Source organism: Oncorhynchus clarkii, chromosome 21, assembly GCF_045791955.1.
Source record: "Oncorhynchus clarkii lewisi isolate Uvic-CL-2024 chromosome 21, UVic_Ocla_1.0, whole genome shotgun sequence".
NCBI lineage: Eukaryota > Metazoa > Chordata > Actinopteri > Salmoniformes > Salmonidae > Oncorhynchus > Oncorhynchus clarkii.
In genome coordinates, this window is record NC_092167.1 from 42,694,070 (window position 1) to 42,706,431 (window position 12,362).

The following is a 12,362-nucleotide window of genomic DNA, read 5'->3' on the forward strand; positions in this document are numbered from 1 at the left end:
GCCAACATCGGTATCGGCCCGATGTCAAAGCTACCGTGCATACCTAATATAATGTAGGTACAGGACGTAACGACTCCACATAAAGTTTGGCGCTACACGTGCAACACAGCATTCCTAACCTAGCCCACAATGCCTGCTGTGTAGATAGAGCAATCAACAAGTCAAGCAGTCATTTGAAAGAGTAACAAAACTTTAGCGAGACAACTCAAAGACAAAAATCCATTAAAGCCAAGATAATGGAATTCATTGCCCTTGACAATCAACCGTTCTCTGTCGTGGGTGATGTTGGCTTTCGCCGACTGGTCGAGCACCGGTACACACTACGAAGTGTGCTATTTTTCAGATGTTGCCCTTACACAGTAATAGTGTCACTGCTATTACCTTCACAACATACATACTATGGAATGCCATTTGGGTCTTTGCGTGTTAAAAAAGTAGTATTGTCAAAGCTGTACAAAAATGTCAGCAAACACCGGCCACGGACGATGTGTTTACAATACCGCTTTGGTAATAACGCGTAATTTGTTCGACCGCAGCATAGCTAGCACCAATACAACCAGCCTGAAAATAATGACCAGTAAAAACTGCACTCGTTTTCATTATTCTTAGCAATGATTTAGGAATCCTTGTAAGTATTAGCTAGGTTGCCACTTGTTGTTCGCCTATTAAAATTGAACTTCAGTAAATGAAAATAAATAGCAACCCTGTTGCCCAAAGCTAACATTATAAGCAGCCAGCTAGCTTCATCTGGCTAATGAGGCTAGACCGGACCGGGCTATGTGTTGTGAAGCTAGCCACAGTAAGAATTAGGCACAATAGTGGAATTTGCGGTTTGCCTTCAAAATAAGTGTCATTGACAGGGATGCAAATTAATACAAATAGTAGAATTATGCCATACTTTTATTTTGAACCCAAAGTCCGCTATTGTCGCTAATCCTTATTGTGGCTAGCTTCACGTAGATAGGTCCGACCACCATTAATCAAATAACCCTAATTTCTAAAACAGTTCTTATTTTAGATGACAGCTAGCTAACTGTATAGCTAACTATAGCTACTCAAACAGATTGTCATTTTGCTATGTTTTTGGGGAAGAACTACATTGTTTGTATCCATGAGCTTGCTTGCTTTTTTTTATGACCAGCACTGTAGGTGTACGAGACAACTTTACCAGCATCATAGCATACATATCGATGAATCGTTGTGACATATGAAATGCGAGTGATTGTGTAATAACTACGTAAAAAATGTATGAATGCGTTAAATTATTATTTGACGTGCAGTCATATTCAGGTCCTGATTGGTCAAAAAGCTTGTTTGACACGTCAAATAGTGTTATATTTTTTGACACGCAAAGAACCAAACGGTGTTCCATAGAAATCCTGGTTGAGAATTAAACGACAGAACAAAGGAACAACGAAACAGCACAGCAAGTAAGTGAAATAAATAGGTTTTGATTATATTTGACTGGTAATGAGGACATATTTAAATGCCAACAAAATAACTTTGTGTCACCTTTATTTAACTAGGTAAGTCGGTTTAGAACACATTCTTATTCACAGTGACGGCCCGGACGACGCTGGGCCAATTGTGCGCCGCACTATGGGACTCTCAATCACGGCCGGATGTGATACACCCTGGATTCGAACCAGGGACTGTAGTGACACCTCTTGCACTGAGATGTCGTGCTTTAGACTGCTGTGTGTGTGTTAACTATTTAACTGTACCAGAATGCTTAAAAGGCCACAATTTTTAAATATCGGTTATCGGTATCAGTTTTTTTTTTGTCAAGGAAAATATCGGATATTGGTATCGGCCAAAAATGTAATATTGGTGCATCACTAATTATTTTAAAACATGCATTTTCTCCTTACCTTCTCTCCCTACTGCATCTGCTGCCATATAAAGATAATCAACAGGCTTCCCTATTCCAGCCAATGATGGCATAATGTGTGGACTGGACGCCATTGAGAGTGTACCCAGAGGCTCAAAGCAGGAAGTAAAAGCAGGAAGTGTACCCATCAATATGTGCTGTGATTTGTTGATTAAGCTCAACTGACATTACAAAAAATACATTCCACTGCGTGAGTCACATCAGTTAACAATACGTCATACCATGCAGCCATTGTGACTGTACCCATGAGTTTACCAGTCATTGCCAACTGCACGAATGCCCGGCTGTCCCGTCTTCAGTCAGCTGTTAGGTCCCCACACAAATATATGTTTTTATTCTTCAAATAACTATTGGTGATACTGATATTTTTATATACATTTCTAGATACTGATATTTTTATATAAATTCCGAAAAAATTAACATCACAGACATTTGGTTAGTGCTGACAAAGTATCTGAGCTGAGGTTGTCTTCTCAGACTGTGTTCCCCATTCCTCTTAAAAAAAAAACTCCCTGGGCCATTGATCCGGGAGGCACCGCTTCAGCCTAATGTCTCTCACTGATTCAGGCAGGCAAGGAGCCCCCATAGCAGAAAGAGGGAGGACACGGGGCAAGACAGAGAGCCTAGAACATGGATGAGTGTGGAGAAAGAGGGATAAATTGTTGAAGGGAAAGAAAATAGGGGACCTCTTCCTCTTAAGTGTTGAGACAGTCAGCATAGGACTTCTCCCTGTAGTAGTGTGAGAAATGTGCTCCCACTCCACCCCCCCCCCCCCCCCTTTATTGAATGGGTATGATGCATTTAACTGATAATGCCCAAGAAGCCTGTGTTTGGAGGATATACATTGGCACGGGTGTTGTTAGGCCTGAAACGAAGGGCCGGCAAACAGTGCCAATATATCCTCCAAACACCGGTTTCGAGGGCATTATCACCTTTATACAACGGGTTACCAACATATTCAAATAATGATTGAAATATTTTTATTGAAAACATTATTTTGATGAATTTATGCATACTATTTCTCCGCGTGTGTGGTTCCCACAGTGAAGCATGGAGGAGGAGGTGTGGCGGTGCTTTGCTGGTGACACTGTCTGTGATATATTTAGAATTCAATGCACACCTAACCAGCATGGCTACCACAGCTTTCTGCAGTGATACGCCATCCTATCTGGTTTGTGTTTAGTCCCACTATCGTTTGTTTTTTAACAGACTGTTAGAAAAGCACTCCAGGTGAAGCTGGTTGAGAGAGAGCCAAGTGTGCAAAGCTGTCATCAAGGCAAAGGGTGGCTACTTTGAAGAATCTAAAATATATTTGATTTGTTTAACACTTTTTTTTGGTTACTACATGATTCCATATGTGTTATGTCATAGTTTTGATGTCTTCACTATTATTCTACAATGTAGAAAATAGTACAAATAAAGAAACCCTGGAATGAGTAGGTGTGTCCAAACTTTTGACAGGTACTGTGTGTGTGTAAACACATTTTGTTATAACATAACACCTGAATAACGAATGAACCGTATATAAAACAAACCAGCCTATTGAACATATGTGTTGTTCCAAAAAATAAGGCTATAAAAACAATAACCCACATTTGGAAAGGCTACAAATTACAAAATGGGCCCAAATAAAGTCAACCAAATAGCCTTTGTACGAAATTAACCAAATAAATGAGTGCAAGTAAGTATTTCAAGGCGCACTTAACAGAATATTTTACCCTAGGCCTGAGCTACATTTCCTTCGAAATAAGACGCATCTGTGAAAAGGTTTCGAAAATTCAACAAAACTGCAATGAAGAACATTTCGGCCTGTTTTCCTTTTCGTTATATCTTACCTAAAAGGTTTCTGGCAAGGAACACAAGCATGTTCACCTTTTCTGGCATTAATAGACTGTGGAGTGTGGTAACAATCAGTAACCTATTGCCTGTTGCACTGAAAACACAATAAGACGGAAGACTTGTTGCACAGATGCAGAGGTAGACCTATTTGCGGGCGACGTTGGCCCAGAGAGCAAAGTGACCCTCATTCGCTCTCCACCATGAGTGGGTCATCAGATCCACCGATGACATCTTCGAGTAGGTAGAATGTGAGCTCTGCGCTGGCCCACTGTGTGACAGGTTTACTCCGCTCTCCCAAGTCGACCGCCCAGGGATGTCTTCTATGGTGAACATGCGCGCTCGGTCTCAGTGGAAATGGTCAGAAATCACAATTTGAAAGGGTTTCGTATCACACAGGAGGCCAACGATGTGTGGTTACAAATCACCATTCAAAGGTGTCGGGTACAACATTACCATGTGATTTGGTTTATATTTGTTTATTTGCACACAAGAAAATATGGTTTCCACATTGTACGCCAATGATTAGACTTAACTTCTTGATTCTACTTGAGACGCATATGTCTCAAGTAGGCACCTGGAAATGCAAATGCGCTACGCTAAATGCTAAATGTACTCGTTTAAACTCAAACCTTGATCAAAATTCACAAGCAGGGTATTGAATTAAAGCTACACTCGTTGTGAACCTAGCCAACAAGTCAGATTTTTAAAATGCTTTTCGGCGAAAGAATGAGAAGATATTATCTGATAGCATGCACCACCTGAAAATGCCTGAATGCGATGTAAACAAAGACTCTGCTTATCCGACGCAGCACAAAACGCAGAAATAAAATATAAAACATTCATTACCTTTGACGAGCTTCTTTCTTGGCACTCCTATATGCCCCATAAACATCACTATTGGGTCTTTTTTTCGTTTAAATCGGTCCATATATACCCAAAATAGCTTTCTATGGAAGCTGTGTCATTCAGAAAAAAACATTGTTTTTTAACGCTGCATCATTTTTTAAAATTAAAAAAGTTGACGATAAACTTTCACAAAACACTTCGAAATCCTTTCGTAATCCAACTTTAGGTATTAGTAAACGTTTATAATCTATCAAAATGATTACAGGGCGATGTATATTCAATAGCTTCTCGTCTGCAAATCAATGGCTGCCATTGTCCACATTTACAGCGTCCTGGTGGAGACTGGAAGAAACGGATGCCAGATACTTGGATTTTCCAACAAAAAATTCAATTGAAAATGACGACAATGGCGACATCGTGTGGAATTTGTATGAATTGCATGCAGGTCGATATTACATTTTGTCCTCTTTTAACAACCCATGAAAGTGACTTATGGAAATTATTTTTAGCTTTCAGAGAGCAGTTTTTCTTGCGTTTTTCAATGAAACACACGATCTGTTATAGTCACAGCCGTGATTTAACCAGTTTTAGAAACTTCAGAGTGTTTTCTATCCACACATACTAATCATATGCATATACTATATTCCTGGCATGAGTAGCAGGACGCTGAAAAGTTGCGCGATTTTTAACAGAATGTTCGAAAAAGGAGGGGGTAGAAGTAAGAGTTAAGGTGGTTTATGCATTACACAGGGTCGTCACTAGTTGCCACAGACATAAACCCCGCCTATTTCTTCAATTCTTCTCTAATTAAAATCTGCTTTTAAACCTCACCCTAACCTCCACCCTAACCACATTTCTAACCTTAAATTAAATATATATTTCCCCCTCATTCATTTTCTCGATATAGCCAGATTGTTTACTGCGTTGCTCGGTAACTATGCGCTTCCCAAGCCCTGGAATTTAAAAAAAACTATATCAACGACGTTTGGACAGGTCGAAGGGAGGATGTGTCATTCCAGACATTGCCCAACCCTAGTATGTCATCACCAGTTATCATATATTTGCTTGTGTTTTGTAGATGTGTTGAACAGGGCTTTTGATTAGTCAGGACAGTCATTTAGCTGAGAGATATGGTACAGGCCCAGTGGTCTTTGCTGTGACCTGCAAATGACCCCTAAAACACGGGTAGGTTTCCCTTCCACTCCACTGCTAGAATCAAAATATTGGCCACATGGGGCAAAATATCATGCGTCATGGCATATAACTGGCGAGGAAGCCGTAATGGTGGGTTAAGGTTTGATATTGTAACCTAGGCTAGGCCTATAATAGTGCAGGCATACAGCAAACCTATTTTTGTGTTGTCTTGGAAGTGATTGGAAATGAGTAACATCCTACCTACTATGGTTAATTCATTATCACTTCAGCAACTCTGGAATAACCGACTACTCTTCCTTGGTCAAACATTGGTTAGCCTAGTATTTAAATCAAATCAAATTTTATTTGGTTAGCAGATGTTAATGTGAGTGTAGCGAAATGCTTGTGCTTCTAGTTCCGACCGTGCAGTAATATCTAACAAGTAATCTAACAATTTCACAACAACTACCTACTACACACAAGTGTAAAGGAATGAATATGAATATGTACATATAAATATATGGCTGAGTGATGGCCGAACGGCATAGGCAAGATGCAGTAGATGGTATAGAGTACAGTATATACATACCCTACATTACTCATCTCGTATGTAAACATTATATAAAGTGGCATTTAGGCTGTGCCATTTGAAAATAAACCCATCCTAGCCCGTGTGAAGGCCGACTAGTAGCTATAATCTTTAGGTAGCTTGTGTCCGCTGAGGAATTTAGCCAGGCCTCTGATATTCAGTGTTCGTCAAATCAAAGTTTATTTGTCACGTGCACCCTACAACAGGTGTAGGTAGACCTTACAGTGAAATGCTTACTTACAGGCCCTTACCAACAGTGCAATTTTTAAGTAAAAAATAGGTATTAGGTGAACAATAGATAAGTACGGAAATGACAGTAAAAAGAGAGTGAATAATAACAGTAGCGAGGCTATGTACAGGCACTGGTTAGTGCCGTTGACCCTGGATAAACTATCACTGGGCTGTGTGAAGGAGATGCAGGCCCACCGTCTCTGTAGGTAAAGGCTTAGAGCTTAGTTCATTGAATGGAAGTCTCATTTCTGGTCACTTTTTTTTAGTCACACCATTGTCTTTTCATAATGTAACTGTATTCTGAGAAGTGAGGGAATTAAATTCCTAGACCTCGCAAGCAAGCACCAATCATGTTATGAGGTAGCCTGGGATGTCCGAGTGGATATTACCTCACTTGTCTTTTGAAATGGAAGACACACAGACAGGACAGGACGTGTTGTGCAAAGATATTAGCTCTCCCTACCCAGCACCAGTCGCCATTTTTGCTGGATTGATTTTCCCTGGCCAAAGCCAGCCTGCGTGACGTCATTACTGTGGTGGGTAGTGGGTTCCCGTTTAGTCATATTTAGTAATTGACTGTACAAGGACTCACAGTCCCAAACTCCTCACACAACAAGGGTTTTCCTTTGAACATGTTACAGTAACCGAAGAGATCAAGTTCAAAGTCCCACACACTGAATTGACATGATACAGATTTGTATGATTTCTACTTTCTCTTTCCCTTTCAGATTACGTGTACTTTGAGAATTCCTCCAGCAACCCTTACCTGATCCGCAGAATAGAAGAGCTCAACAAGGTTGGTGGAATAATCGGTCCTTCACATCTAACTTCTGATTTGGTGCGTTTACATTAAAAAAATCTTGCTTACATTGACAACCCCTTTGTAAAGGTTATCATGTCTGACCTTCTAGCCAGTCTGTCTGTAACCCATTCATACCCTGGGATGATGCTGGTGGTAACACACACACACACACAGACAGTAGTGACAAGATGCTGGTGCAAGAGCCATTACATAACGTGGCTAGCTGTAGCAGTCGTGTAGCGGCGTATGGCACATGCTTGTTTCCCAGGCAAAGGATTAAGCTCATTTATGTAACACTCTTAAATTGAAAGGGTTGTGGCAAACACCACTATGAAAACTCAATCTAATGGAAGTAGATGAGAAGGGGAATAATCTACAGTTGAAGTCTGAAGTTTACATACACCTTTGCCAAATACGTTTAAACTCAGTCTTTCACAATTCCTGACACTTATTCTTAGTAAACATTCCCTCTCTTAGGTCAGTTAGGATCACCACTTTATTTTAAGAATATGAAATGTCAGAATAATAGTAGAGAGAATGATTTATTTCAGCTTTTATTTCTTTCATCACATTCCCAGTGGGTCAGGAGTTTACATACACTCAATTAGTATTTGGTAGCATTGCCTTTAAATGGTTTAACTTGGGTCAAAGGTTTTGGGTAGGTTTTCTCAAGCTTCCCACAATAGGTTGGGTGAATTTTGGCCCATTCCTCCTGACAGAGCTGGTGTAACTGAGTCAGGTTTGTAGGCTTCCTTGCTCGCACATGCTTTTTCAGTTCTACGGGATTGAGGTCAGGGCTTTGATGGCCACTCCAATACCTTAACTTTGTTGCCATTTTGCCACAACTTTGGAAGTATGCTTGGGGTCATTGTCCATTTGGAAGACCCATTTGCGACCAAGCTTTAACTTCCTGACTGATGTCTGGAGATGTTGCTTCAATATATCCACATCATTTTCCTACCTCATGATGCCATCTATTTTGTGAAGTGCACCAGTCCCTCCTGCAGCAAAGCACCCCCACAACATGATGCTGCCACCCCCTTGCTTCACAGTTGGGATGGTATTCTTCGGCTTGCAAGCCTCCCCCTTTTTCCTCAAAACATAACGATTGTCATTATGGCCAAACGGTACTATTTTTGTTTCATCAGACCAGAGGACATTTCTCAAAAAAGTATGATCTTTGTCCCCATGTGCAGTTGCAAACCGTAGTCTGGCTTTTTTATGGTGGTTTTGGAGTAGTGGCTTCTTCCCTGCTGAGCGGCTTTTCAGGATATGTCGATATAGGACTGATTTTACTGTGGATATAGATACTTTTGTACCTGTTTCCTCCAGCATCTTCACAAGGTCTTTTGGTGTTGTTCTGGGATTGATTTGCACTTTTCACCCCAAAGTGTGTTCATCTCTAGGAGACAGAACGCGTCTCCTTCCTGAGCGGTATGACTGCTGCGTGGTCCCATAGTGTTTATACTTGCGTACTATTGTTTGTACAGATGAACGTGGTACCTTCAGGCATTTGGAAATGACTCCCAAGGATGAACCAGACTTGTGGAGGTCTACAATTTTTTTTAAAGTCTTGGCTGATTTCTTTTGATTTTCCCATGATGTCAAGCAAAGAGGCACTGAGTTTGGAGGTAGGCCTTGAAATACATCCACAGGTACACCTCCAATTGACTCAAATTATGTCAATTAGCCTATCAGAAGCTTCTAAAGCCATGACATCATTTTCTGGAATGTTCCAAGCTGTTTAAAGGCATAGTCAACTTAGTGTATGTAAACTTCTGACTCACTGGAATTGTGATACAGTGAAATAATCTGTCTGTAAACAATTGTTGGAAAAATTACTTGTGTCATGCAGAAACCGACTTGCCAAAACTATAGTGTGTAAACAAGACATTTGTGGAGTGGTTGAAAAACGAGTTTTAATGACTCCAACCTAAGTGTATGTAAACTTCCGACTTCAACTGTTTATGTAAACGTCTGACTTCAAGTGTGTGTGTACTCACACACACAGTACCAGTCAAAAATGTGGACACCTACTCATTCATGTTTTTTTTTTTCATTTCAAAAAAAATATTTTCTACATTGTAGAATAATAGTGGAGACAAACTATGAAATAATAACATGGAATCATGTAGTAACCCAACAAGTGTTGAAACAAATCAAAGTATATATATTTTATATTTTTCAAAGTTGCCAACCTTTGCCCTGATGACAGCTTTGCAGAATGCTTTTCTAACAGTCTTGAAGGAGTTCCCACATATGCTGAGCACTTGTTGGCTGCTTTTCCTTCACTCTGCGGTCCAACACATCTCAATTGTGTTGAGGTCGATTGATTGTGGAGGCCAGGTCATCTGATGCAGCACTCCGTCACTTCTTTGCAGCAGTTTGACCATGAATGCCTGATTCACGTAGTCTCCTTTGAACAGTTGATATTGAGATGTTTCTGTTACTTGAACTCTGAAGCAATTTCTGAGGCTGGTAACTAATTATCTTATCCTCTGCAGCAGAGGTAACTCTGGGTGGCAGTCCTCATAGGAGCCAGTTTCATCATAGTGCTTGATGGTTGTTGCAACTGTTCTTGAAATGTTTCGGATTGACTGACCTTAATGTCTTAAAGTAATGATGGACTGTTGTTTCTCTTTGCTTATTTGCGCTTTACTTGCCATAATATGGACTTAGTGCTATTTGGTAAAAGACCATCTTCTGTATACCACCCCTGCCTTGTCACAACACAACTGATTGGCTCAAACGCATTTAGAAGAACATCAATTCCACAAATTAACTTTGAAGAAGGCACACCTGTTAATTGAAATGCATTCCAGGTAACTACCTCATGAAGCTGGTTGAGAGAATGCCAAGTGTGCAAAGCTGTCATCAAGGCAAAGGGTGGTTGCTTTGAATAATCTCAAATGTAAGATATATTTTGATTTGGTTAACACCGTTTTGGTTACTACATGATTCCATATGTGTTATTTCATAGTTTTGACGTCTTTACTATTCTACAAAGTAGAAAATAGTAAAAATAAAGAAAAACCCTTGAATGAGTAGGTGTCCAAACTTTTGACTGGTACTGTATGCATGTATGCATGTATGTATGTCTGGTATGTATGTCTGGTATGTATGTATGCAGTTTCATTACTATTATTGTGACTGAGGATGCGTCAGAAATGGCATCCCGCTTACTATCTAGTGCACTACTTTTGTCCAGAGCTTCATTGAGGCTGCTATTTCATGTCAGGCTGAGAATTGCCAAGGACCTTACGACAAGATGTTATCATGATACTTTGGTGCTGATACGATGTATTGCGATTCTATATGCGTTATGATTCAATAACGAGATTTTATTGCAATTTTTCCACACGTATTGCTCACTACGTTATATGTCTGCTGCAGAGAGACGAGAGCTTGAGATTTGTTTTGATCAGTCATGGAAATAGAAAGACAAATATTCAAGAAAGGCAATTTGGCAAGCTTTGGAAGTGCCGCCCACTAGTAATTGACCGCTCTTGTCACGTCTCTCTCAGACGGCCAATGGGAACGTGGAAGCCAAGGTGGTGTGTCTGTTTCGGAGGAGGGACATCTCGGGCAACCTCAACACTCTGGCCGACAGCAACGCAAGTGAGTACAACCGTCTTTCTACCTGTCTACTTCAGTCTCTCTCTTAGTCTGTCAGAACTCTGTTCCGTCACTGCTTTCTAATACATACTGCTTGAGAGCGGGCTAACTCTTATCTCTATGCTAAACTAATGCTGTGTAGTCTATGCTCTCTGTAAAGTTATTGAAGAGCAATATTAGTCTAGACGAAACATCCTCTTTCATAAACCAGTTTAATATCTCCATCCAGGATATGAGTACTGTTTTGTGTTCCAATCAGATTGGCATCTCCCTCTGCACTACCAGCAGGCAATTGGCTCTCTCTCTAAGTAGAGGGATGCTCCGGTTGCATCCCAAACGGTACCCTATTCCCTATGTAGTGCACTATTTTTGACCAGATCCTTATGGGTCTTTTAGTGTGCTACTTTTGACCCATCTATGGAATAGGGTACCGTTTGGAACACACCCTCAGTCTCCTTCTGAAGCACAACTGTGTGTGAGAGACTGTGCATAGTGCTGTTCCACTGAAGCTTTTAGTAGGAAGTGGATACTGATATAGGATTCATTTTCTATGGAGAAGGGAAAATTAGTTTTTGTTTCTATCGTGAATCATACTGTACTTGTTTGTTGTAGTAGGACTAATAGTGCCTGGCTATTGGTTTGAGAGTCAGTGTTTAAATCACACACAGTCAAGGGTATCTCACTGAAGTGACCTGGTGCAGAGAGGTGGCGATGAAGGAGTAGAGAGGAGGGATGGAGAGGTGGAGGGAGAGCGAAGCTGGTGCCGAGGTAGTTAGGTGACGCTAATGACACACCGATGACTGAGAGTTCTCCTTGGATTCTCTCTCTCACACACACACACACACATCTCTAACATGGTGGGCTGCATTCAGTGCTCCAGACAAGACACTCCGATCCACACCTCAAAATGGATGCATTATCCATCGACCAGGAATGCAAATTTCTAGTAGTAAGTCACTCTGGATAAGAGCTTCTGCTGTGAAGTAAAACTTTGGTCCTGTCTGTGGCTGTTTAGTGACATTAGTCGGTCTAGTAGGAGGCAGGCATGGCCAGGAGGAGCAAGGTGGATGGGTGATCTCCTCTCCTGCCTCTCAGCCCTGGAGCTCTGCTAGCCGTGTGGTTATGTCATCGCGGTGTGTTGGCGTTATCTGGCCCTGTGGCCTGTGTGCTGTGGAGGTATTCCATCCACTCTCCCCTGGAGGTCAGCAGAAAAACAGACAGAGGGCCCTCAAACTGGCTGAAACCAGTCTATGAGCCTGGGAGAGAGGAGGAGGCTGAGGTTGTGTTCCAAATAAACGGCCACAACTGGTCCTGCGTGCCGACCGTGTCCAGTCTAGCCCCAGTCAACCTTTGAGAACTGGTCTGGCCTTGCTGCCTGGTACGCTCTGGTCTGGCATGCTTTTGTACATACACCC

General features: G+C 41.2%; 1 protein-coding gene across 2 annotated transcripts in view; it reads left to right on the forward strand.

The window, feature by feature from the left end:
• The window catches only part of LOC139379074 (metastasis-associated protein MTA2-like), a 33,428-nt gene that overhangs the window by 2,972 nt on the left and 18,094 nt on the right, over positions 1 to 12,362 (forward strand). For both annotated transcript variants that reach the window (XM_071121838.1, XM_071121839.1), the window contains exons 2-3: positions 7,259 to 7,326; positions 10,857 to 10,950. In XM_071121838.1, coding sequence (XP_070977939.1) covers positions 7,259 to 7,326; positions 10,857 to 10,950 — 162 coding nt within the window. The remainder of the gene's footprint in view (positions 1 to 7,258; positions 7,327 to 10,856; positions 10,951 to 12,362) is intronic.